The sequence below is a fragment of the Salvelinus alpinus genome, chromosome 39 (assembly GCF_045679555.1).
Source record: "Salvelinus alpinus chromosome 39, SLU_Salpinus.1, whole genome shotgun sequence".
Classification (NCBI taxonomy): Eukaryota; Metazoa; Chordata; class Actinopteri; order Salmoniformes; family Salmonidae; genus Salvelinus; species Salvelinus alpinus.
Window position 1 is genome coordinate 5918746 of NC_092124.1, and position 26709 is coordinate 5945454.

At 43.3% G+C, this 26709-nt stretch overlaps 1 protein-coding gene across 1 annotated transcript; it reads left to right on the top strand.

Moving 5' to 3' along the window:
• The first annotated feature begins 6445 nt into the window (after window positions 1-6445).
• Window positions 6446-16063, top strand: LOC139566701 (pleiotropic regulator 1-like). The gene is made up of 15 exons (XM_071387951.1): window positions 6446-6599; window positions 6952-7058; window positions 10438-10568; window positions 10691-10744; window positions 11059-11152; window positions 11419-11512; window positions 11658-11759; window positions 12011-12103; window positions 12575-12724; window positions 12886-12987; window positions 13092-13194; window positions 13480-13588; window positions 13758-13897; window positions 15550-15743; window positions 15974-16063. Exons 1-15 carry the CDS (start codon window positions 6591-6593, stop codon window positions 16031-16033), a joined length of 1542 nt encoding a protein of 513 aa, XP_071244052.1. The 5' UTR covers window positions 6446-6590; the 3' UTR covers window positions 16034-16063.
• The last annotated feature ends 10646 nt before the right edge of the window (window positions 16064-26709 follow it).

Sequence of the window (26709 nt, forward strand, 5' to 3'; positions counted from 1 at the left end):
GACTTAGTCAATCAACCAATCAAATGTATTTATAAAGCCCTTTTTACATCAGCCGATGTCACAAAGTGCTGTACAGAAACCCAGCCTAAAACCCCAAACAAGCAATGCAGAAGCACGGTGGCTAGGAAAAACTCCCTAGAAAGGCCGGAACCTAGAAAGAAACCTAGAGAGGAACCAGGCTCTGACGGGTGGCCAGTCCTCTTCTGGCTGTGCCAGGTGGAGATTATAACAGAACATGGCCAAGATGTTCAAACATTCATAGATGACCAGCAGGGTCAGATAATAATAATCACAGTGATTGAAGAGGGTGCAACAGGTCGGCACTTCAAGAGTAAATGTCAGTTGGCTTTTCATAGCCGATCATTCAGAGGTAGAGACAGCAGGTGCGGTAGAGAGAGAGTCCAAAACAGCAGGTCCAGGACAAGGTAGCACGTCCAGAGAACAGGTCAGGGTTCCATAGCCGCAGGCAGAACAGTTGAAACTGGAGCAGCAGCATGACCAGGTGGACTGGGCACAGCAAGGAGTCATCAGGCCAGGTAGTCCTGAGGCATGGTCCTAGGGCTCAGGTCCTCCGAGAGAAGAGAGCGAGAAAGAGAGAGAGAGAAAGAGAGAAAAAGAGAGAGAGAATTAGAGAGAGCATATGGATAAGAAAGGAGAAATACTCCAGATATAACAGACTGACCTTAGCCTCCCGACACATAAACTATTGCAGCATAAATACTGGAGGCTAAGACAGAAGGGGTCGGGAGACACTGTGGCCCTGTCCGACGATATGCCCGGACAGGGCCAAACAGGCAGGCTATAACCCCACTCACTTTGCCAAAGCACAGCCCCCACACCACTAGAGGGATATATTCAATCACCAACCTACTACCCTGAGACAAGGCCGAGTATAGCCCACGAAGATCTCCCCCACAGCACGAACCCGAGGGGGGCGCCAACCCGGACAGGAAATCACGTCAGTGACTCAACCCACTCAAGTGACGCACCCCTCCTAGGGACGGCATGGAAGAGCACCAGTAAGCCAGTGACTCAGCCCCCATAATAGGGTTAGCGGCAGAGAATTCCAGTGGAGAGAGGGTAACCGGCCAGGCAGAGACAGCAAGGGCGATTCGTCGCTCCAGTGCCTTTCCGTTCACCTTCAGACTCCTGGGTCAGACTACACTCAATCATAGGACCTACTGAAGAGATGAGTCTTCAATAAAGACTTAAAGGTTGAGAGCGAGTCTGCGTCTCTCACATGGGTAGGCAGACCATTCCATGAAAATGGAGCTCTATAGGAGAAAGCCCTGCCTCCAGCTGTTTGCTTAGAAATTCTAGGGACAGTAAGGAGGCCTGCGTCTTGTGACCGTAGCGTACGTGTAGGTATGTACGGCAGGACCAAATCTGAAAGATAGGTAGGAGCAAGCCAATGTAATGCTTTGTAGGTTAGCAGTAAAACCTTGAAATCAGCCCTTGCCTTAACAGGAAGCCAGTGTAGAGAGGCTAGCACTGGAGTAATATGATCAAATTTTGGGGTTCTAGTCAAGATTCTAGCAGCCGTGTTTAGCACTAACTGAAGTTTATTTAGTGCTTTACCCGGGTAGCCGGAAAGTAGAGCATTGCAGTAGTCTAATCTAGAAGTGACAAAAGCATGGATTCATTTTTCTGCATCATTTTTGGATAGAAAGTTTCTGATTTTTGCAATGAAATGAAGATGGAAAAAAGCTGTCCTTGAAATATTCTTGATATGTTCGTCAAAAGAGAGATCAGGGTCCAGAGTAACGCCGAGGTCCTTCACAGTTTTATTTGAGATGACTGTACAACAATCAAGATTAATTGTCAGATCCAACAGAAGATCTCTTTGTTTCTTGGGACCTAGAACTAGCATCTCTGTTTTGTCCGAGTTTAAAAGTAAAACATTTACCGCCATCCACTTCCTTATTTCTGAAACACAGGCTTCCAGGGAGGGCAATTTTGGGGCTTCACCATGTTTCATCGAAATGTACAGCTGTGTATCGTCCACTTAGCAGTGAAAGTTAACATTATGTTTCCGAATGACATCACCAAGAGGTAAATATATGGTGAAAACAATAGTGGTCCTAAAACGGAACCTTGAGGAACACCGAAATGTACAGTTGATTTGTCAGAAGACAAACCATCTACAGAGACAAACTGATATCTTTTTCCGACAGATAAGATCTAAAGCAGGCCAGAACTTGTCCGTGTAGACCAATTTGGGTTTCCAATCTCTCCAAAAGAATGTGGTGAACGATGGTATCAAAAGCACCACTAAGGTCTAGGAGCATGAGGACAGATGCAGAGCCTTGGTCTGACGCCATTAAAAGGTAATTTACCACCTTCACGAGTGCAGTCTCAGTGCTATGATGGGGTCTAAAACCAGACTGAAGCATTTCGTATACATTGTTTGTCTTCAGAAAGGCAGTGAGTTGCTGCGCAACAGCTTTTTCAAACAATTTTGAGAGGAATGGGAGATTCGATATAGGCCGATAGCTTTTATATTTTCTGGGTCAAGGTTTGGCTTTTTCAAGAGAGGCTTTATTACTGCCACTTTTAGTGAGTTTGGTACACATCCGGTGGATAGGGTGCCGTTTATTATATTCAACATAGGAGGGCCAAGCACAGGAAGCAGCTCTTTCAGTAGTTTAGTTGGAATAGTGTCCAGTATGCAGATTGAAGGTTTAGAGGCCAAGACTATTTTCATCAATGTGTCGAGAGATATAGTATTAAAAAACGTGAGTGTCTCCCTTAATCTTTGGTCCTGGCAGTGTTGTGCCGACTCAGGACAACTGAGCTTTGGAGAAATACACAGATTTAAAGAGGAGTCCGTAATTTGCTTTCTAATGATCATGATCTTTTCGTCAAAGAAGTTCATGAATTAATCACTGCTGAAGTGAAAACCATCCTCTCTTGGGGAATGCAGCTTTTTAGTTCGATTTGCGACAGTATCAAAAATAAATTTGAGATTGTTGTTAATCCTCAATTAAGTTGGAAAAATAGGATGATCGAGCAGCAGTGAGGGCTCTTCGATACTGCACGGTACGGTCTTTCCAAGCTAGTCGGGAGACTTCTAGTTTGGTGTAGCGCCATTTCCGCTCCAATTTTATGTAAGCTTGCTCAGGGCTCGGGTATTTTCTGTATACCAGGGAGCTAGTTTCTTATGACAAATGTTTTTTGTTTTTGAGGGTGCAACTGCATCTAAGCAAAAGCAAGGTTAAATTTAGTTCCTCAGTTAGGTGGTTAACCGATTTTTGTACTCTGATGTCCTTGGGTAGGTGGAGGGAGTCTGGAAGGGCATCTAGGAATCTTTGGGTTGTCCGAGAATTTATAGCACGGCTTTTGATGATCCTTGGTTGGGGTCTGAGCAGATTATTTGTTGCGATTGCAAACGTAATAGAATGGTGGTCCGATAGTCCAGGATTATGAGGAAAAACATTAAGATCCACAATATTTATTCTACGGGACAAAACTATGTCCAGAGTATGACTGTGGCAGTGAGTAGGTCCGGAGACATGTTGGACAAAACCCACTGATGATGGCTCCGAAAGCGTGGGTCTGTGGACTTTTCCATGTGAATATTAAAGTCACCAAAAATGTGAATATTATCTGCCATGACTACAACTCAGTCAATCCTTTATTTCCTACAATACCAACAGTACAGGAATTAGAACCCATACCGTTGTTGTCCCATTGGTGCATGGCCTTATCAAGACAAATGTTCTCCATACATGTTTTGAAAACAACATTTGTAATCGTTGTCACATTATCTATTAGACTGTACATGGACAAAACCATGTTTGGATGTCATTCGGTAGATATGACACTATGACCAAAAATACTCTCCCTCTCCCGATCTCTCTCTCTCTTTCTCCCGTCTAATCGATCTCAGAAAGGCCTTGTGTGTGAGCACGTTTGCATGTGTGAGTGGGCGTGTGTGTCTGTGTGGGTTGATGCGTGGGTTTCTGCTGACTGGTATGTATGCTCTGTGTGAGTGATTATTTGTCTTTGTTTGTACATTGTGCAGGTCCCCTATGTGACCACTCTTTATGTCAATATTACCCAACATACATGACATTTTCCTATCAGTGTTTTTATGGGGTCAACCAAAAGCCAAAACGAGTAAATTAATGTATTTCATAACGTACTACTGCAATCCAGTAGATAGAAAGTAGGATCAGGGAAAACTTGAATTCATCACTTTGGGATGGTAGCATTGATGTTGATTGATTAGAAGTCCCCTGACGGACATTCCATATTTGTATGGCAGTTACTCATATTGAGTCAAATATGTTAGCTAAATGGATAATACTCATTGCGGAAATATGCTTAGTCATGTTTTCCAAGATGCATTGGAAATGCAGGGAAATAACAGAAATAGGCTAGAATCTACAGGAGATATGAACAGATTTTGTTTGGTTCTTGATTGTGATCGAAATACTCATTTAAAATTGCAGCATGCAGATGTGCATCTTGAATGGGGTAACCCTAACCCTAATTTAGAATTGATAGTAGTTCAATATTAATCAGTGTACTTAAGTTGACAAACATGGTCCTAGTGCCGTAGTTTTCAGAGGTTTTCAAAACGCAGTGTTGTCGTATTCAGGACTTAAAGTCAGGATGAAATCCAAATAGACACTTTGAACTGTCCAAAAGCCTCGGGCCTAGGTTTTACATGTGATTAGGGCTTGAAATGAATCTTGAAAATAGCGGTTTTGCCAGGATAGTCATCATAGCTTGTCTATCTTGAATAGAAAGTGGGCATATTATTAACTATAAATAAGGCCTGAATGGTTATTAGTAACACTGCAGAAGTCATCATATAGAACTCAGCAAAAAAATTTACTTTCCTTTTTCAGGACCCTGTCTTTCAAAGATAATTCGTAAATATCCAAATAACTTCACAGATATTCATTATAAAGTGTTTAAACACTATTTCCCATGCTTGTTCAATGAACCATAAACAATTAATGAACATGCACCTGTGGAACGTTCGTTAAGACACTAACAGCTTACAGACGGTATGCAATTAAGGTCACAGTTATGAAAACTTAGGACACTAAAGAGTCCTTTCTACTGACTCTGAAAAACACCAAAAGAAAGATGCCCAGGGTCCCTGTTCATCTGTGTGAACGTGCCTTAGGCATTCTGCAAGGAGGCATGAGGACCTGAGATGTGGCCAGGGCAATAAATTGCAATGCCTGTATTGTGAGACACCTAAGACAGCGCTACAGGAAGACAGGATGGACAGCTGATAGTCCTCGCAGTGGCAGACCACGTGTAACAACACTTGCACAGGATCGTACATCCGAACATCACACTTGCGGGACAGGTACAGGATGGCAACAACAACTGCCCGAGTTACACCAGGAACGCACAATCTCTCCATCAGTGCTCAGACTGTCCGCAATAGGCTGAGAGAGGCTGGACTGAGGGCTTGTCGGCCTGTTGTAAGGCAGGTCCTCACCAGACATCACCGGCAACTACGTCGCCTATGGGCACAAACCCACCGTCGCTGGACCAGACAGGACTGGCAAAAAGTGCTCTTCACTGACGAGACGGTTTTGTCTCACCAGGGGTGATGGTCGGATTCGCGTTTATCGTCAAAGGAATGAGCGTTACACCGAGGCCTGTACTCTGGAGCGGGATCGATTTGGAGGTGGAGGGTCCGTCATGGTCTGGGGCGGTGTGTCATAGCATCATTGGACTGAGCTTGTTGTCATTGCAGTCAATCTCAATGCTGTGCGTTACAGGGAAGACATCCTCGTCCCTCATGTGGTACCCTTCCTGCAGGCTCATCCTGACATGACCCTCCAGCATGACAATGCCACCCGCCATACTGCTCGTTCTGTGCGTGATTTCCTGCAAGACAGGAATGTCAGTGTTCTGCCATGGCCAGCGAAGAGCCCGGATCTCAATCCCATTGAGCACGTCTGGGACCTGTTGGATCGGAGGGTGAGGGCTAGGGCCATTCCCCCCAGAAATGTCCGGGAACTTGCAGGTGCCTTGATGGAAGAGTGGGGTAACATCTCACAGCAAGAACTGGCAAATCTGGTGCAGTTCATGAGGAGGAGATGCACTGCAGTACTTAATGCAGCTGGTGGCCACACCAGATACTGACTGTTACTTTTGATTTTGACCCTCCCTTTGTTCAGTCACATGTTTGTTGAACTTGTTCAGTTTAACTTTTAACTAACTTTCAGTTTAACTTGTTCAGTTTAACAGTTTAACTAACTTTGTTGAACTTTGTCTCAGTTGTTGAATCTTGTTATGTTCATACACATATTTATACATGTTAAGTTAAATAAGTTTGCTGAAAATAAACGCAGTTGACAGTGAGAGGACGTTTCTTTTTTTGCTGAGTTTACTTGTATCGTAAAAGTTACTAGATGTGGCCATGGGGTGGCGATAATCGTCAGCCCTAAGGGGAAATATTTGACCCGGAAATGAACACGTGAACTGGTTGTTTCCATCCGGTGCATCTGAACAGCATTTGTGCGTTTGTTTAGCAAGCGGTATCTAGCTAATTTCTACATCTGTTTTATCGAAAGTTTTTACAGATAGTCAAGTTATCTGGCTAAATAACATCAGAAATGACTGAGGTATGTGCTCTTTCGTGTATATTTCTGTCAGTAAAGCTGAAATAACATGTGTAGCTTATGCGCCACTAGCTAACGCGATAGCTAGCTAGCAACGTTAAGTTATTCCAAGCCCATTTGAAGCACACTTGAAATAATTCCATTTGGAAAATGAATATTAGCTAGATCAGCTGTGTAACGTTATTTGCACTTACATCCGCGAATGTGGTATCGTGGAGTTGAGATGTACGTTAACGGTACTTGGCTAGCTACAGTAGCATGCATCATGAATAAGTAGCTACAGTGGGTGACAGTTAGCTAGTACTGAAAATATTGCGTTTGTCGAAATTAATATTTCCGTGTATTTCATTTTCAGGATGTGCAGAAGCACTCCGTTCACACGCTCGTCTTCAGGTCCCTCAAGAGGACTCATGATATGTTTGTAGCTGACCATGCCAAACCAGTCTCCTTGGATGAGACAAGGTAATCGTGTTTTGTATAACAATATGCTGTCGTTGTGTGAGAGAAAGAGAAGCTGTGTGTGGGTGCAGTCTGTCTGTGTGTTTAGCATAGACATAATAGTTCCCGACCCTACACTTATTTACAGCCGCACTGGTGTCGGGCAGGCTTCCTGTTTAAATTAAGACACCGGGACCCAGCGCGAGACAATGCTCGGGAAATCTACTTCCATCCAGGGATGAGAAATGCGTTGTACTCCGAAGTGTCCCATTATTTGCCAAATGCTTCGTAAACAGTTGTGGTGAAATGCTTACTTACAGGTCCCTTTCCAAAACTGCAGAGTTAAATATACTTTTACTTTTTTTATATTTTTATATTTGTAACTCGAGGAATTAATAAACAGTGAATAACAAATAAAAAATAACATGGGAGTACCAGTACCGAGTCGAATGGTGATTGAGGTAGCTATGTACATATAGGTAGTGACTAGGTAAAATGATAATAGACAGTAGCAGCAGTGAATGTGGTGTGAAACTGTGGTGTCAGTATGCATGTGTGGGTGTACACGTGTGTATGTGATGGGGTGTGAGTGTGTGGATAGTCCACTGTGTGAGCATAGGAGAATTAGTGAAAACAAGTGTTGGGGTGTTAGTGTACGTATGTGAAGTACACTCAGTTACATTAAAGATTGAATGACACATTTTTAAGTAAACTGACCTTTTCATCTTCATGCTAGCTAGCAGTAGCCACAGCAGCCGTTGTGGAATGGCACATCACATTGAACAACAAAGGAGCTGATTGGCTGACACTGCCCTTCCAAAATGGCTGCTGTGGCTTCCGCTATCTAGCATGAGGACGGAAAAGGCAGTTTTCGGAAAAACTAGCAGTCGTTCAAACTTCTCGGTGTAACAGTTGGGATAATGAGACAATTCAGAGTACAATGCATTTCTCATCCCTGGGTTGAGGTACGTTTTCTGAGCCATGTCTCGCACTGCGGCGTCCGGGGTGTCTTAATCTAAACAAGAAGCCTGTCAGATCCCAGTGCAGCTGTAAGCAAGCTTAGGGTCAGAGTCTATTCTGGTTGTGTTCAGTACAGAGGCTCATTCTCTGAAATGACTCAGGTTTAAAGGTAGTGCTGGGCGATATATCTAATTCATTTGAATGTATGTTTTAGTATGATACTCCCAAATGCCTGTATCGCAATCTAGTTTTTTTGTTAGCGTGTATGTCCACTTGTTCTCATGTTGTCTTTTGGTCTTGTCTCCTTCGCTCCTGCTGTGACGGTGCACCCCATTTACACACGCGCACCAAACCCCTCCTGCACGCGCACCAAGCCGCGCACGCACCAAGCTCCTCCCAAAACATACAAAGCCCCCCCCCCCCCACATACCAAGCTCCTTCCCCTGCCACTCAGAACAACAAAGATGAAAGATAACTTCTTCCTTTCTGACAAAAAGCGGATTCAACTCGCTATTTGTATTTGAGGTTTGGTCCAACAGAATCGCTCATATGGGCACCCAAACACATTGAGACATTATCTTACTGTTATAGAGGAGAACTTAATAACTATACCTTTTCTATGTCTCTACTGTTGTGTGAAGAACAGACCCTACTAAAACGGGAGTGTCAATGAACATTGATGCTGGAAAATGAATGCTCAGTTTCTGTCACGCGCAACATTGCAGGACCTTGCACCGCTAGCAGCATTTTAGCCACAGACTGTTACACTAGCTGTCCGGTTTGTTTTATAAATGTACAAAGAGCTTTAAAAAAGCTATTATATCATGGCAACTCATTCTGAGAATTAAGGTAGGCCACTTGATTTCATCATGTGGACAGGCTAGCATGCTGTTCAAACAGTTGGAGATGTACAGAAGGGTGTGTTCATAACAATTACACTTTTATACTTTGTTAGCTAGCAAATAGATCCAAGTTGGCTAGACCGTAAATATAAAGATTAGCTGGCTAGTCACTAGCATGTGTGCTTGAGATTGTTTATGAAACCGGTGTTCAGTTTCCAAAATGCCTGCTACAAGAGGTTGGTCATTTTTAGTGAATGTACAGTACCAGGCAAAATTTGACACCTACTCATTCCAGGATTCTTCTTTATTTTTTTTATTTTTTTTTTCTACATTGTAGAATCATAGTGAAGACAAACTATGAACTAACACATATGGAATCATGTAGTTACCAAAAAAGTGTTAAATCAAAATACATTTTATATTTGAGGTTCTTCAAAGTAGCCACCCTTTGCCTTGATTTCAAGAAATGTGAAAGTTTTTTTCAAGTGCAGTCGCAAAAAACGTTAAGCGTTATGATGAAACTGGCTCTCATGAGGACCGCCACAGGAAAGGAAGACCCAGAGTTACCTCTGCTGCAGAGGATAAGTTCATTAGATTTACCAGCCTTAGAAATTGCTGCCCAAATACATGTTTCACTGAGTTCCAGTAACAGTCACATCGGGTGAATCAGGCCTTCAAGGTCGAATTGCTGCAAAGAAACTACTACTGAAGGACACCAATAAGAAGAGCCTTGCTTGGGCCAAGAAACACAAGCAATGGACATTAGACCGGTGGAAATCTGTCCTTTGGTCTGATGAGTCCAAATTTGAGATTTTTGGTTCCAACCGCCGTGTCTTTGTGAGACGCAGTGTAGGTGAATGGAGGTTCTCCCAATGTGTGGTTCCAAGCATGGAGGAGGTGTGGGGGTGCTTTGCTGGTGACACTGTCTGTGATTTATTTAGAATTCATGGAACACTTAACCAGCATGGCTACCACAGCATTCTGCAGCGATACGCCGTCCCATCTGGTTTGGGCTTAGTGGGACTATCATTTTGTTTTTCAACAGGACAATGACTCAAAACACACCTCCAGGCTGGGTAAGAGCTATTTGACCAAAAAGCAGAGTGTTGGAGTGCTGCATCAGATGACCTGGCCTCCACAATCACCTGACCTCAACCCAATTGAGATGGTTCGGGGTGAGTTGGACTGCAGAGTGAAGGAAAAGCAGCCAACAAGTGCTCAGCATATGTGGGAGCATCCTTCATGAAGCTGGTTGAGAGAATGCCTAGAGTGTGCAAAGCTGTCATCAAGGCAAAGGGTGGCTACTTTGAAGAATCTGAAATATTAAATATATTTTGATCGAATACTTATTTTGGTTACTACATGATTTCATATGTTATTTCATAGTTGGAAGGTCTTCACTATCATTCTACAATGTAGAAAATAGTAAAAATAAAGAAAAACCCTTGAATGAGTAGGTGTTCAAACTTTTGACTGGTACTGAAATATTGTGAATCACCTATACGTTTGAAAAGATCAAGATATAATTTTTAGGCCATATCGCCCAGCCCTACTTTCAGCCTGATGTGTTCAATTGAGTTAACTAGGGTTTCCCTTCGTAGTCACAAGGTGAAGATGGCAGCGAAGCTAAGGGCAGACTACAGTGCCGTTCTACACATGCCCGTTCTGAAAGAGGGCAAGGACAGACCACTGGGATCCAACATGCATGGCAATCAGACCTCTCTCCAACCTGGTAAGAATGCCATCGCGTCAACATCAATCATTGACAAATCATTGTTTTCATGGGAAACGAATGAGCACTATTACAAGTCAAAACTTCCAAGTATTTCTCATTACAACTCTCTGGCCTTCCAGGTGATGATCCAGAGTACTTGATCACTGGGACCCACGCATACCCCTCAGGACCTGGTAATTACAACAGTCTTACCCAGGGATCCCTTACTCTGGTTCTGGAGAGGTTCTTGGGGTGCAGGCTTTCGTTCCAGCCCTATCCTAACTCACTGAAGATCATGATTTATTTGAATCCAGCGTGTTAAATGATTGGCCGGAACCAAAACCTGCACACCCATTATCTGTCCAGGACCAGACTTGGAGAACCCTCCCTCTGGTATAACCTCAATACCCCATGCAATGCTACTGTTGCATGTAAAATCACATTCATTCATATTGTGTCCGCGGAGGTGTTACGTCACTTTTATAATGCTGTGTATTGTCATCCTCAGGGGTGGCTCTGACGGCGGACACTCAGATACATAGGAACCCCAGTGAGGGGGGAGTTCACGCCATGGCTCTTGCCCTGCCGCCATCACAAGCCAGGTACTTACTTCAGAGGATGCACGGTAGATGTGTTGAAGTGAAAAGACACTAGAACCAACATAGTTCACGTCAGACATTCATCTGTTTGACACAATACTTCCGTAATTCTATAGCACTACAACCGCCTGTACAGACCCCCAGATTTGAGAGAAATAAGCAAAGGGTTATTGTATCCAATCAACTCGAGACCCCGATCGCGGTTGCCTATAGTATGAGTGTACTGTGACACCATCCAGCATCCGTTTAGTTGTTTTGTGTAATTGCAGGCTGGACGCCAGTCGCACAGCAGCCAGTGTCGGGGACATTCACAGACACGCAGTGGGAGCAGAGAGGTCTCACGCTCCTCACTCACACGCTATGGTGGGTAACGCTCTCCGATACGTATTATTAGTACTACACACCTTTTTGCATCTGCTAACACTTCACATGTATTTCTGCACCAACGTTCCACTAACGTGACAATAGCCTACCACTTTGGAAAAAAAATGTATGTCCTCTTTTCTAGTCTCTTTTGGAAGGAGGCGGCACCAAAAACTCTTCCCTCATTGCCAGAAAAGCCCCCACTATGCCCAAGCCCCAGTGGCACGCGCCATGGAAGTTGTTTCGGGTAAGGACGTTATTTTGTCACGTCAAGGGCTCCTGAATACGCTTACTTCCTCTACAGTGCACACACTTTATCAAAGCACTTGGCACACTTACAAAAGCTTGATGTTTTGTAAGGAACTGTCCCTAGTCCTTCAAACATACTACCATAATCTTAGAATATCTTTATGTATGCGTTTCAGATACCTTCGGGGGGTGTTGACTTGCTCCCTGTTTTGTGTGGTAGCTGATACAGGTTTGCTTTATCCCTTCCAGGTCATCAGTGGTCATCTTGGCTGGGTGAGGTCCATTGCCGTAGAGCCCGGCAACCAGTGGTTTGTGACCGGCGCTGGCGACAGAACCATTAAGGTGAGAACAGAGAGAGACCGAGAGATCTATAGCTTCTAAACGGCTGTTTGAAGCGGGTGTACAAAAGTAAAAGGCGCAAAAATGAAACTTAGGAACGGGAAGCATAGAAATGGCGCACATAGACCAGATATACTGCTTCTTCAGCTTGCTTTCAATGAGAAATCTATAATGCGCTTTTCTATGTGCATTTGTTCGAGTCGTCCAAAAGGTTACATATTGCAGCTTTTAAAGGAAGATTAAGTCCTTTGTTTAATCAGTGTGTGTGATTGACAGGAGGGATGAGGGGCTGCGTTTTTACCACTATCATCACTAGTAGATATGAGAATAATAAGTGACATAAGGGTATTGGGGCACCCATTTGATCTATTCAATGTCTGTCAAATGGTGGCATTTAGTCATGTATCTCGTAATAGATCAGCTATAAGTTTGATCGTGACGACAAATCCCCATTGTTTATTCTTCTCCTGACAGATCTGGGACCTGGCCAGTGGGAAGCTAAAGCTTTCCCTGACGGGACACATCAGCACGGTGCGCGGCGTGGCCGTGAGCACCCGGAGTCCCTACCTGTTCTCCTGCGGTGAGGACAAGCAGGTCAAGTGCTGGGATCTGGAGTACAACAAGGTGCTGTACTAGTTCCCTTTCATTTCTGCTTTATTTTATATGTTGTGTTTGAATGGACTGTGGGTCCATTATTATTTAGTATAGTTACGCCCACTCATTTCTGCTCTACTACACGTGTTTCAATGCCATATTGTTTTTCCAATTATGATTGCTGTTTTTAGGTGATCAGGCACTACCACGGCCACCTCAGCGCCGTGTACGACTTGGACCTGCACCCAACCATCGACGTGCTGGTCACATGCAGTCGAGATGCCACGGCCAGGGTAAGTGTTGCTAATGACTAGTTGTCTTGACTTTCAAAAATGTCATTTTAGTGGAACATTTTGGGATGTATTGGGACTTCGATATGAAATCTGTGCGTCTGTAGGTGTGGGATATCAGGAGCAAAGCCAACGTGCACACCCTGTCCGGACACACCAACACAGTGGCCACAGTCAGATGCCAGGCCGCCGAACCTCAGATCATCACAGGTACGGACGGATACGTTACAATTGCTTTGCCTAGCTGTGTTCATATATTGGCTAGTTGACTCACTGCAAAGTACCATCAATGGCGTATTATATTGTTACGTTCTATTATGAGCTGGCGCGAGGAGAAATCAGAATTTTGACCTTTTCGCCTGCGTCATGTTCTGCAGGGAGAAAATAGGAGATACCACTTGAACTTGTCCAATAAGAACACAGCGTTTTGTTAGTTTCAAGACGTTTTGCTACGGCGTGACCTTCTGAACACGTCCCTGCTCTTTTCTGTTCCAGGGAGCCACGACTCCACCATCAGGCTATGGGACCTGATAGCTGGGAAGACCAGAGCCACTCTCACCAACCACAAGAAGTCTGTCAGAGCACTGGCCCTACATCCCAGACAGTACGTCACTTCCTCATACGTAGCTAGTATTGATGCATATCAACACCCAAGTTAGTCAACTTATATTACCTAGTTGTAGTAAATGATAGATTGATAGCTGATAGGATCGCTCACTTTATTTGTGTGTTTGTATTATGACACTGAACCATTGGTTGGCTGCACATTACAGGTATACCTTAGCCTCTGGCTCTGCCGACAACATCAAGCAGTGGACGTTCCCCGACGGCAACTTCATCCAGAACCTCTCTGGACACAACGCCATCATCAACGCAATGGCAGTCAACTCGGACGGCGTGCTGGTGTCGGGAGGTATGAAAACGTCCTTTGCTTATTTCCAACTGGCCTTGTATATATGTTGCTATTGAAATAGACAGTTTTGAGCCTCTGTCATGATGATTGGGTCAGATTCTTTCTAGTCATAGTACATTGAAGGCATTGTTGCTTTGAAGGCGCATTACTAAAGATGGGCAACAAACAAAAGGGAAGTGATAACGGAAGAGGCTGGAAGCGAAGATATTGGAATGGCTAAGTAACAGGAAATCCTATAGGCAGCCGTGTCTAGGTCCTAGCCCTATATCTATACCAATGTCTTGATCTACAGGACCAGTCAAAAGTTTGGACACATCTACTCATTCCAGGGTTTTTCTTTATTTTGACTGTTTTCTACATTGTAGAATAATAGTGAAGATATCAAAACTATGAAATAACACATATGGAATCATGTAGTAACCAAAAAAGTGTTAAACAAATCCAAATATATATTTTGGATTCTTCAAAGTAGCCACCCTTGAGGACAGCTTTGCACACTCTTGGCATTCTCTCAACCAGCTTCACCTGGAATGCTTTTCAACAGTCTTGAAGGAGTTCCCACACATACTAAGTACTTGTTTGCTGCTTTTCCTTCACTCTGCGGTCCAACTCAACCCAATTGAGGTGGTTTGGGATGAAGTCGGGTGATTGTGGAGGCCAGGTCATCTGATGCAGCACTCCATCACTCTCCTTCTTGGTCAAATAGCCCTTACACAGTCTGGAGGTGTATTGGGTCATTGTGCTGTTGAAAAACAAATGATAGTCCCTCTAAGCGTAAACCAGATGGGATGGCGTATCGCTGCATAATGCTGTTGTAGCCATGCTGGTTAAGTGTGCCTTGAATTCTAAATAAATCACACAGTGTCACCAGCAAAGCACCATCACACCTCTTCCATGCTTCACGGTGGGAAGCACACGTGGAGATCATCCGTTCACTTACTCTGCGTCTCACAAAGACACGGCGGTTGGAACCAGAAATCTCAAATTTGGGCTCCAGACCAAAGGACAAATTTGCACTGGTCTAATGTCCATTGCTCTTGGTTCTTGACGCAAACAAGTCTCTTCTTCATGGTGTCCTTTAGTAGTGGTTTCTTTTCAGCAATTTGACCATGAAGGCCTGACTCACGCAGTCTCCTCGGAACAGTTGATGTTGAGATGTCTGTTACTTGAACACTGTGAAGCATTCATTTGGGGTGCAATCTGAGGTGCAGTTAATTGCCCATTTCTGATGCTGGTAACTCTAATTAACTTAACCTCTGCAGCAGAGGTAACTCTGGGTCATCCTTTGCTGTGGCGGGGTCCTCATGAGAGCCAATTTCAACATAGCGATTAATGGTTTTTGCGACTGCAATTGAAGAAACTTTCAAAGTTCTTGAAATTTTCCCTATTGACTGACCTTCATGTCTTAAAGTAATGATGGACGTTTCTCTTTGCTTATTTGAGCGGTTTTTGCCATAATATGGACTTGGTCTTTTACCAAATATAGCTGTTTTCTGTATACCACCCCTACCTTGTCACAACACAACTGATTGGCTCAAACCCATTAAGAAGGAAATAAAATCCACAAATTAACTTTTAACAAGGCACACCTGTTAATTGAAATGCATTCCAGGATACAGATAATCCTTACAGCTTTTTATTGTCTCCGGTAGCTGACAACGGCACCATTCACCTGTGGGACTGGCGGACGGGCTACAACTTCCAGCGTATCCACGCCGCCGTGCAGCCCGGCTCGCTGGACAGCGAATCGGGGATCTTCGCCTGCATGTTCGACCACTCGGAGAGCAGGCTGATTACGGCCGAGGCCGACAAGACCATCAAGGTGTACAAAGAGGACGACACTGCGGTAAGAGATACTTTCATCATGTGCTGTGTATCTACATGAGTTTTTGTTTTGAGATGTGATTCAAGTGGATAATATATTTTTTTTTACTACCTCATACAAAGTGGATTTTTATTCAATCAGGGAAAATGACATTCACTTAAACATTGCTAAGCTAATGAAACTGTAGTATTACTTTGAGTACTTCATCAGTTCTTGTTCCTGACTAGGGTGGGATTGTTTTTTTCTTTCAGACCGAGGAAAGCCACCCAATCAACTGGAAACCGGAGATCCTCAAGAGGAAGAGATTCTAGTTTTGGCCCCAAAATAAATACATTCATTCATTTCTGTTGTCAATTTTCCCATCAATAGAACCCCATAATTTTTGTAACAAGGATATTCACACAAAAACATACTTTGAACAAGTTGGCTTTTATTTTCACTTGAATCTTTTTCGTTTTCAATGTACTCATTATTCTAAGTACCATTTTCAGTCTTCAGTGTACGATGTTAGTCCAACGAAGCAGCCATTATGGATAGCCTTTAACCTTCCAGAATGTTTGTTCTTGCTGATGACCGCTCTCTCATAGCTCTGGCGATTCTCGTCCACCATGAGAAGCCACTCCTCAGCTCCGTAAGGGCTCTCCTTAGTGTACACACAGTCCCCACTCGGATCAAATCCGATTAATGTGTAGGAAATTCAAGATTTTCTCATTATAAACTGCAGTTTGAAAAGGTCAGGTTTTAATTTTTTTGTATTGATCCAACAGAATCACCGACTGTATATACAAGAGAAACGTAATTTGTTGTGCAATCTGGTGTATGAAATAATTCACTGTATGATCAACAGAACCATAAAAAAATAAAAAAAACAGCATGTTGCTTCTCATTTTGAAGTTCAGTGAAGCGTGACTCACCCATGTAGCCATTGGTGACAACATTCCGGTAGTCTTTGCAACTGTTTCCCTTGATCTCCTCCCAGTATCTGTTGTCTCCTGGGTGGTCCTGGACCTCAACCGTATTCCTGGTTTCACTGATAATGTGGAAGTTCTGCTCACCTGTTCGACAAAGCAGAGGTAGGCTGTAACGTAAAACTAATTCATACGACAATTTGGGGTATTATCAACTGTAAAATGCTCAAACGTTTTACTGCAGCATACTGTAAATTGTGGGGAAATAATTGCTGTATTTTGAACGGTACTGTAATTCCACCCCATAGAATACCGTACTGTATCTTTGGCAAAATGTTTATTTTTGTTTCTGTCTTATTTACATATTTTCAGGTGTGCCTTGTAAGAGGCTATAGTGCACCCGTGAGTGAGAGTGCTGTTCCAATTTAACTCCCATGTAGTTATAGTGCCCCATCAATATAAAATGTAAAACCAAGACTCTTCCTTGAGCTGTCTGCCGAGGCAACTGACAATTGGGTAAGAAGGGCTTTGGTCAAGGAGCTCTGATGAAACCAAGATCGAGCTCTTTGGCCTGAATGCCAAGCGTCACGCTAATCACCTGGCCAATACCATCCCTACTCCTCTGAAGCATGGTGGTAGCAGCATACTGCTGTGAGGATGTTTTTCAGAGACAGGGACTCCGAGACTAGTAAGGATCGAGGGAAAGATGAACGGAACGAAGTGCAGATTTCCTTGATGAAAACCTGCTCCAGAGCACTTAGGACCTCAGACTGGGGCGAAGGTTCGCCTTCCAGCAGGACAACGACCCTAAGCGCACAGCCAAAACAACGCAGGAGTGGCTTCAGGACAAGTCTCTGTCCTTGAGTGGCCCGGACTTGAACTTGATCGAACATCTCTGGAGAGACCTGTAAAAAGCTATGCAGCGATGCTCCCCATCCAACCTGACATAGCTTGAGAGGATCTGCAGAGAAAAATGGGAGAAACTCCCCAGTACAGGTATGCCAAGCTTGTAGTGTCATATCCAAGTAGACTCAAGGCAGGCTGTAATCGCTGCCAAAGGTGCTTCAACAAAGTACTGAGTCAGTAAAGGGTCTGAATACTTATATAAATGTAATGTTTCAGTTTTACATTTTTTATGAATTTGCTTACATTTCTAAAAAACTGTTTTTCCTTTGTCATAATGGGGTATTGTGTGTAAATTGATGAGGGAAATCCATTTTAGAATACGGCTGTAACATAACTAAATGTGGAAAAGGTGAAGGGGTCCGAATGCACTGTATAGGCCTACTGCATCTCTGATTGGTTCTGCCACACCGGTCTTTGTAGAGTATGAGTTGAGTCGTGTGTCAATGCAATAGAATCCTACTCGGAAGCATTCTGCCTACAACAAAATCTCTTGCCTAGTTTGTTTTGTTCCGGTATGTTGCATTGACAGTGGCTAATATTGCATTGATTCAATCACATTTGCCAGAGTAAAGGGAAATGTTGATATTGTTTACAGGGAATACTCTAGAACAGTGTTAAGCAGCCTTTTCTGGGTCAAGAATACTTTCTAAGTCAAAATGCAAGCTGAGATCTACCGCTCAGATTTTTTTTGTTTTTAACATGACTTAAGCCTATGCAACATAAACCAATTAAAAAGAGTACTGTAGCAATGAGGTTTGTGCAGTAGGCTATAGGCCCAATACATTATCAATGCATATTGGCTTTGAATTGCCCTGCCAATGCATTGTTCTGGAATTTAAAAAAAAATCAACATTTGAAGTAGCCCGCATCTGATGGTCAGTCTCAGCGGAGGAAGAGAGCAGCAGACTGAGGGACAGCCTCTCAACATCCCTCCGCTCTCCCTTTCCTCCACTGACACTGACCAGAGGATGGCAAAACTCGAGTCCTGACATATTATTTCTGCCTCATGCACAAATTCATGTTACTCCTATGGACAGAGAAAGTTAAATATTCCTTGATATTAAAAAAGACCCAAGCGGCTAATAACAATGCAAACCTATTGATATGTTTTCCTGCTCATTCATTACTGCTGCAGTGCTTGTTGTAGTGCTGAGTGGAAATAGGAATAACATGCATTTTATGGTTTATAAAAGTGCTGAACGCAAAGTGTTAACAGTGCTGAGTAAGTACTTAAACATAAATTCACTCAGAAAAACAGCAGCTCTTTGCCGTATTCGTTGACATTCTCTCTAATCATGCTTTAAAACGTGTTGAATTCTCACAGTATCAACGTTGTTGTAGCTTTATTTTATGCAGAGAAGGTGATCTGAGCCATCCGATTGGCCAGTGGGAGCCTATAGTGCACATGATTTTCTCTCTGGGCCCGCCGGGAAGGAGTTTGTACCTTCAGACACATGAAATAGTTCAAAATGGCAACAGTTCGTCTACCCGGCGAGCAGGGCAGCTGAATCGGGTGCACATACCGCCTTGGAGATCTACCAGTGGATCGTGGTCGACCGGTTGGTGACCACTGCTCTAGAAAGTTGAGTGTAGTTCAATCTCTGTGGGCTGATATTTCTGTGCAGCAGTCCTGGGGAGCTGTGCAGCAGTCTTGGGGAGCTGTGCAGCAGTCTTGGGGAGCTGTGCAGCAGTCTTGGGGAGCTGTGCAGCGGTCCTGGGGAGCTGTGCAGCGGTCTTGGGGAGCTGTGCAGCGGTCCTGGGGAGCTGTGCAGCAGTCTTGGGGAGCTGTGCAGCAAAATTAGGTAATTTGGGAAAGGACACTTTAAAACTTTTTTTTACCTCAATGTCAACTTGTTTTTACATTGTGTAGCTGTTTTAGCTGTATAGATAATGTATTTGGAATGTTCAGTGTATTTTGAACACTTTCGGACAATGCGATTAATCACGAGAAAATATAAGTGCACTAAAATGACTCAAGTCAACTGATTTACCTCTGACTGCCCTATTAAAGACACAACTGAATAAAAAATAAATCACAAGAAATACGGTTTTTGAAGTGTCTGTCCTATATCTAGGAGATATAAGAAAGCTCAGGAAATATTTACGTTTTTTGGACACATATTTAACCCCTTGTTTTTGTTGGCACAAAACGACCTCCATGCCTCCATTCCTTTGTACGGGTTACCTTCAGACAAGACAATTGTGGGGGTTGTAGAGAAAAATGGAAAACCCCATCTAGTTTGTAGCCCAAACGGTTCGGATGCAACAGTAAGACGTTGGCACGTCAGCGTTATTGACTTTAGACGAGTCCCGTGGGGCTTGTAGAACAAAACGGCAAACACCATTGTGTTCGGACGCTACAAGCTTTTTTGGGATGTCTCATGGTCTGACAAACACCGCTGTATTCCATCACAGATGTGTTGGATTGAAACGTAGCCCATGCAGCAAAAAAACATATCTCTAGTTTAAACTGACAGATTTTTGATGAGGATTGTTTTATTATGTTACTTAGATTGACGCACCTGTGCTTCAATAGACTTGGCTTACAATGGTTTCGACCCCGTGGAAATCTAGTTAACATAATAAAAAAATCCCCATCGATATCCGTCTGTTTAAACTAGAGATATTTTTTTCTCCATGGGCTGCGTCTCAATCTAGCGCATCCACCGATGTCGCCCTTCCGTATCTGCGGTGAAAGGTGGCAGAGCTAGAGCGCTGTTTGTCAGACCACATCCCAGAATTCGTTCTTCTTATGAAAACGTCTGTATCATTTGGACAGTTTGGCCTACAAACTATTGTGACCACTCGATTGAAAGCTGAGACTCCATTTTGACCTAGGATGCCCACAACACTCATCTGAAGGTCCCCATATCATTTTAAAAAATGAATAGTTTTTAGTGGCTCTCCATTTCGACCTAGGATGCCCACAATACTCATCTGAAGGTACCCATATCATTTAAAAAAAAAAATGAATAGTTTTTAGTGGCTCTCCATTTTGACCTAGGATGCCCACAATACTCATCTGAAGGTACCCATATCATTTTTTAAAAAATGAATAGTTTTTAGTGGCTCTTCATTTTGACCTAGGATGCCCACAATACTCATCTGAAGGTACCCATATCATTTAAAAAAAAAAAAGAATAGTTTTTAGTGGCTAAGGGGATAAATACATATACATTTTTTACGATCTTATATCTCTCAGATATAGGACACTTCATAATATACTTCCTTTTGATGTTTTTTGTACTATCGGTTGTTCCATGTAGTGAATGTTATTCAATGCTTTCTATTGGCTAGTAGCAGTAATGCCAAATTCAAAAATGTTGTTACACGCCTGTGCTCTACTGTCTGGATGTGAGCCAGTCACCACTTCATGTGTACACAACTTCTCCACGGTCTGTGTCGAAGTACTGGGACAGCCAGGACCTGTGTCAATGTCCACTGTTTAAGGAAAACTTCTACAGACAGCCTGAGCTTTGTGTTAACATAACCTTCAGAGAGGTTGTAAATAGATGACAGACAAGTCCCCAGTCAAACTACATTGTGATGTCTGCAGTGGGACAAAGCACAAGGCCCTGAATGGTGTCTCTTGCCTTTACACTTTTGTCATTTAGCAGACACTCTTATCCAGAGCAATTGGGGTTAAGTGCCTTGTTCAAGGACACATCAACAGATTTTTCACCTAGTCAGCTTGGGGATTCAAACCAGCAACCTTTTGGTTACTGGCCCAAGGCTCTTAACCAATAGGCTACATGCTGCCACTAGGCTACCTACCAGACCTCTCACTGTGAGACTCACTTGGAGCCTTATCAGATAGCCCCACCTTTAAAGAGACACAAACTGATCGACCCTGTGGAGAACCTGGAAGACAGGATGTGTAAGAAACATGACAGACTCCTGGAGCTGTTCTGTAGGACCGACCAGACGTGTGTCAGTTCTGCACTGAAACAGACCACAAGACTCATGACACTGTCCCTACAAAGGAAGAGTCTGGAGAGAGGAAGGCTCAGCTGGGGAAAACTGAGGCAGAAGTGCAGCAGATTATCCAGGAGCGACTGCAGAAGGTTAGAGCTCAAACTCTCAGCAAGAGAGAGACAGAGAGGGAGATAGCAGACAGCGTGCAGGTCTTCACTGCTCTGGTGCGCTCCATTGAGAAAAGCCAGGTTGAGCTTGGTAATTGAGGAGAAGCAGAAAGCAGTAGAGAGGCAGGCTGAAGGGCTCATTAAAGAGCTAGAGCAGGAAATCACTGAGCTAAAGAGGAGAAGCACTGAGCTGAAGCAGCTCTCACACACTGACGACCGTCTCCAGCTTCTCCGGAGCTTCCTATCCCTAGTGTGCACCCCTCCACTCACCAAGGACTGGTCTGAGGTCAGTGTTCACAGTGACGTCTGTGGGGAGAGCTGTGTCTCTGCTGGAGGAGATACTGAATAAAGAGATGTAGAAGCTGCCTAAAGTCCAACTGAAGAGGTACGCAGCAGTTTGCAATGGATGTGACTCTGGGGTCGGATTCACAAAACATTACTTATGAAAAAACGGAAGAAGTTTCCAAAGGAAAAAATATGAAGTTCATAAGACAGTTCGTAAATGCAATTCCTCAAAATGTTCTTAGCAATTCGTAGTTTTCTTAGGAACGTCGTAAATATCTTTATTAAGAACGTATATATCTTATGTGGCATTGACATTAGTGACGTGCTTGAAACCAATAAATAAGCCTATGTGACAGGAATGATCGGATTTGGTTATTTCGTTAATTATTACACATTATAGCCATCAGACTAGCTATATCAAAATAAAAAAATGAATAACCAAGAAAAGAGATTGAAGTGGTGGTGGAGGAAATAGCAGCCAGGAAGAGGTTGCTGTTGGGGAGACTTGATAACTGCGGAGTCACTGCTGAGACCAACAAGAAAGGATGGGCGAGAGTGGCCGAGTCTGTCTCTGCCGTCGGGGGTATGGCAAGGGACAGTGACGCCGTAAAAAAGAAGTGGTCCGACATCAAGTCGGCTGCTAAGAAGAAGGGAGATGAGAGACCATTAATGTGGACCAGCTGGAGGAGAAGGTGTCGTCCATCATAGAGACGGTGGTAGAAGGACTGCGCGACCGTTAAGTTAGTTAGCTACCTTAAAGACATTATAGCCAAAATAGCTAACGCCGTTAACGTTAGCTAAGTTAGCCAAGTTCTTTGCAAATTAACGAGATTTGCAAATATTGAATATTGTGGAAATTAATATTTGTGTAATTCTCAAAACTTTTGGCCACGACTGTACATATGAATTATACTGATTGCCCAAAACATTAGGAGCAAAACACTCCTCCCCTTCATCCACATTGCTTGAAGTGGATTTAATAAGTGATATCAATAAGGGATCATAGCTTTTCACCTACCCATAATGCTGACCTTCTTTGACAGAAGGAAAACTATCCCTCAAAGGGGAGCTGAACCAAAAACACGACTTCTCTGGTTGAAAGCGGCCTGTGGCATTTATTATTCCAAAATGAACTAGGGTACATAAGATAATTTGTCATATAGTCAGTATCTTTCAAAACAGATTTGCGGAGATTCTGTGAAATGTATGACGTTCCTTGGATATTTGAGTGTTGAGTATGATTTCAATCATGCCCAGTCATGCCCACTTGGCCTCTAACATGGGGTGGTAACACCTATGGAGAATTGCAACAAGGGAAGGTTGAATGGGATAAAAGGTGTGCTGAGTGTGCTCTATCTAATCGTAGCATCATCCTACAGCCTGCTTATCTCTTTACAGACAGCAAAGAGGCTGTCTGAGGCACTACATCTCAGTGCTAGAGGTGTCACTACAGACACCCTGGTTCGAATCCAGGCTGTATCACAACCAGCCGTGATTGGGGGTCCCATAGGGCGGCGCACAATTGACCCAGCGTTGGCCGGTGTAGGCCGTCATTGTAAATAAGAATTTGTTCTTAACTGACTTGCCTAGTTAAATAAAGGTTCATTTAAAAAAAATTGAAAGAATGAGACTTGGACATAATAAACGGCTTAGGGTTTACCACCTCAAACGTCCTCACATTTGTGAGATAATGTTAGCATCACAACCACAACTGTTTGTCAAAGCTACTCTAGAAAGGAGGCAATGTATGATTCGATTTGCGATTCTTGAACATTCATGTTCACATTGTCATGCTGCGTCACGCGGTTGCTAAGCCGATAGTCACTTCATTCAAGTAAAATGAAATGAAAAAGTATTCCAAGTTATGTTGCTTTAATTAATCAAATCAAATTGTATTTGTCACAGACACTTGTTTAGCAGATGTTATTGCGGGTGTAGCGAAATGCTTGTGTTTCTAGCTCCAACAGTGCAGTAATATCTAATCATTTCACAACAACACACACAATACACACAAATCTAAAGGAATGGAATTAAGAATACATAAATATTTGGGCGAGCAATGTCAGAGCGGCATAGACTAAGATACAGTATAATCAAATCAAATGTATTTATATAGCCCTTCTTACATCAGCTGATATCTCAAAGTGCTGTACAGAAACCCAGCCTAAAACCCCAAACAGCAAGCAATGCAGGTGTAGAAGCACGGTGGCTAGGAAAAACTCCCTAGAAAGGCCAAAACCTAGGAAGAAACCTAGAGAGGAACCAGGCTATGAGGGGTGGCCAGTCCTCTTCTGGCTGTGCCGGGTGGAGATTATAACAGAACATGGCCAAGATGTTCAAATGTTCATAGATGACCAGCATGGTGGAGAGAGGGGAACCGGCCAGGCAGAGACAGCAAGGGCGGTTCGTTGCTCCAGAGCCTTTCCGTTCACCTTCACACTCCTGGGCCAGACTACACTCAATCATATGACCCACTGAAGAGATGAGTCTTCAGTAAAGACTTAAAGGTTGAGACCGAGTCTGCGTCTCTCACATGGGTAGGCAGATGGTAGCTCTATAGGAGAAAGCCCTGCCCCCAGCTGTTTGCTTAGAAATTCTAGGGACAATTAGGAGGCCTGCGTCTTGTGACCGGGATAGAATGGGATAGAAAACAGTATATATATATATGAGATGAGTAATGCAAAGTATGTAAACATTATTAAAGTGACTTGTGTTCCATTATTAAAGTTGCCAATGATTTCAAGTCTATGTATACAGGGCAGCAGCTTCTAAGGTGATAGTGATGGGTATTTAACAGTCTGATGGCCTTGAGATAGAAGCTGTTTTTCAGTCTCTCGGGTCCCAGCTTTGACGCATCCGTCCTGACCTTTGCCTTCTGGATGGTAGCGGGGTGAACAGGCAGTGGCTCGGGTGGTTGTTGTCCTTGATTATCTTTTTGGCCTTTCTGTGACATCGGGTGCTCTAGGTGTCCTGGAGGGCAGGTAGTTTGCCCCCGGTGATGCGTTGAGCAGACTGCACCACCCTCTGGAAAGCCCTGCGGTTGCGGGAGGTGCAGTTGCCGTACCAGGTGGTGATACAGCCCAACAGGATGCTCTCAGCATTTGCACGAATGCTGCCATCTATCCACGGTTTCTGGTTAGGGTAGGTTTTAATAGTCACAGTGGGTACAACATCTCCTATACACTTCCTGATAAACTCAGTCACCGTATAAGTGTATTAGTCGATGTTATTCTCGGAGTCAACCCGGAACATATCCGAGTCCGCATGATCAAAACAATCTTGAAGCGTGGATTCCGATTGGTCAGACCAGCTTTGAATAGTCCTTAGCATGTGTACTTCCTGTTTGAGTTTCTGCCTATAGGAAGGGAGGAGCAAAATAGAGTCGTGATCAGATTTGCCGAAGGGATGGCGGGGGATGGCCTTGTTGGCATCCTGGAAGTTGGAGTAGCAGTGGTCGAGTGTTTTAGCAGCGTGAGTCCTACTGTCAATGTGTTGATAGAACTTCAAATTTACTTTGTTAAAATCCCCAGCTACAATAAATGCGGCCTCAGGATATGTGGTTTCCAGTTTGCATAACGTCCAGTGAAGTTCTTTGATATCGGCTTGAGGAGGAATATACACGGCTGTGACTATAACCGAAGAGAATTCTCTTGAGAGGTAATACGGTCGGCATTTGATTGTGAGGTATTTTAGGTCGGGTGAAAAAAAGGACTTGAGTTCCTGTATGTTATCACAATCACACCCTGAGTAGTTAATCATGAAACATATATTTAGGTCTAATGCTGACCTTTGACAGAAAGTTATACTATTTTTCTCTCTTAACCTCTTATTCTCTCTCAAAGAGAAGCTAATGATATGGCACATTCTTAGCCTTTGAGATGGTTGTGGATGTGATAAAGGATGTACTTTTCCTTTGAGCTGGTTGTGGATCTAGGTGAGGATGGCCACGAACAGGATGGGGGTCATGGTCAGCTGGGATTTATTCCTGATATCCACCACAGGGTAGAGGAAAATGGAGTTAGGAAATAGTCAAACTGATACAGGACCGACCTGGATTCAAATAGTATTTGTTTTCTACCAGATACTTTGAGCATTTGATTGAGCCTGTATATAGAGTACCAGACATAGACATTTAATAATTCCATTTATATGGTGCCAGATTGGAGGGGTTGTACTTTTGGGACTATTCTATTGGTTATAATGCACCACAGAATCAATCAAGTGCAGCTAACGTATTTGACAGAAGAAAAAATACACTTTGAGCCCTGGTCTGATACAGGGTAATTTCCATTTCACCACATCCCAATCACAAGCATTTGATTTAATTCAATATATTGTTTTATTGTTGGGTATAACATTATGGTTTTTATATTTGGGTATATTGTTTTATTGTTTCTCCCTTTTAGTGGGTATCTTCGTGACATGCAGACACAAACCCATGTCCAAGATTGTCAGAGCTGTGGGGCAAGAGAGAATCAGTTCAAAGACAAGAGGACATTGATTGTTTCCTTGTATTCATCTGCATAAAATTTTTACAACAGTTCTGTGTCATAACACAAACGCATGAAGGGAATAGAGATACAGTCATAGGGAATCCCTTTTTCTATGGATAGAGTATTACAAACTTAGTAAGCAGTAATGACTCAATGTTGACACAATTTTGGGATTGTCAGTCATTGCCTCTGACAAAATGCAACTTCAGTACTTGTAGGACCTGCATTTCATACGTTAGAGTAATATAAAACTTTCTTATTAGAGTAAATGGCTATTTCATATTTGATCCATCGTAGTAACACGATCCTGTTA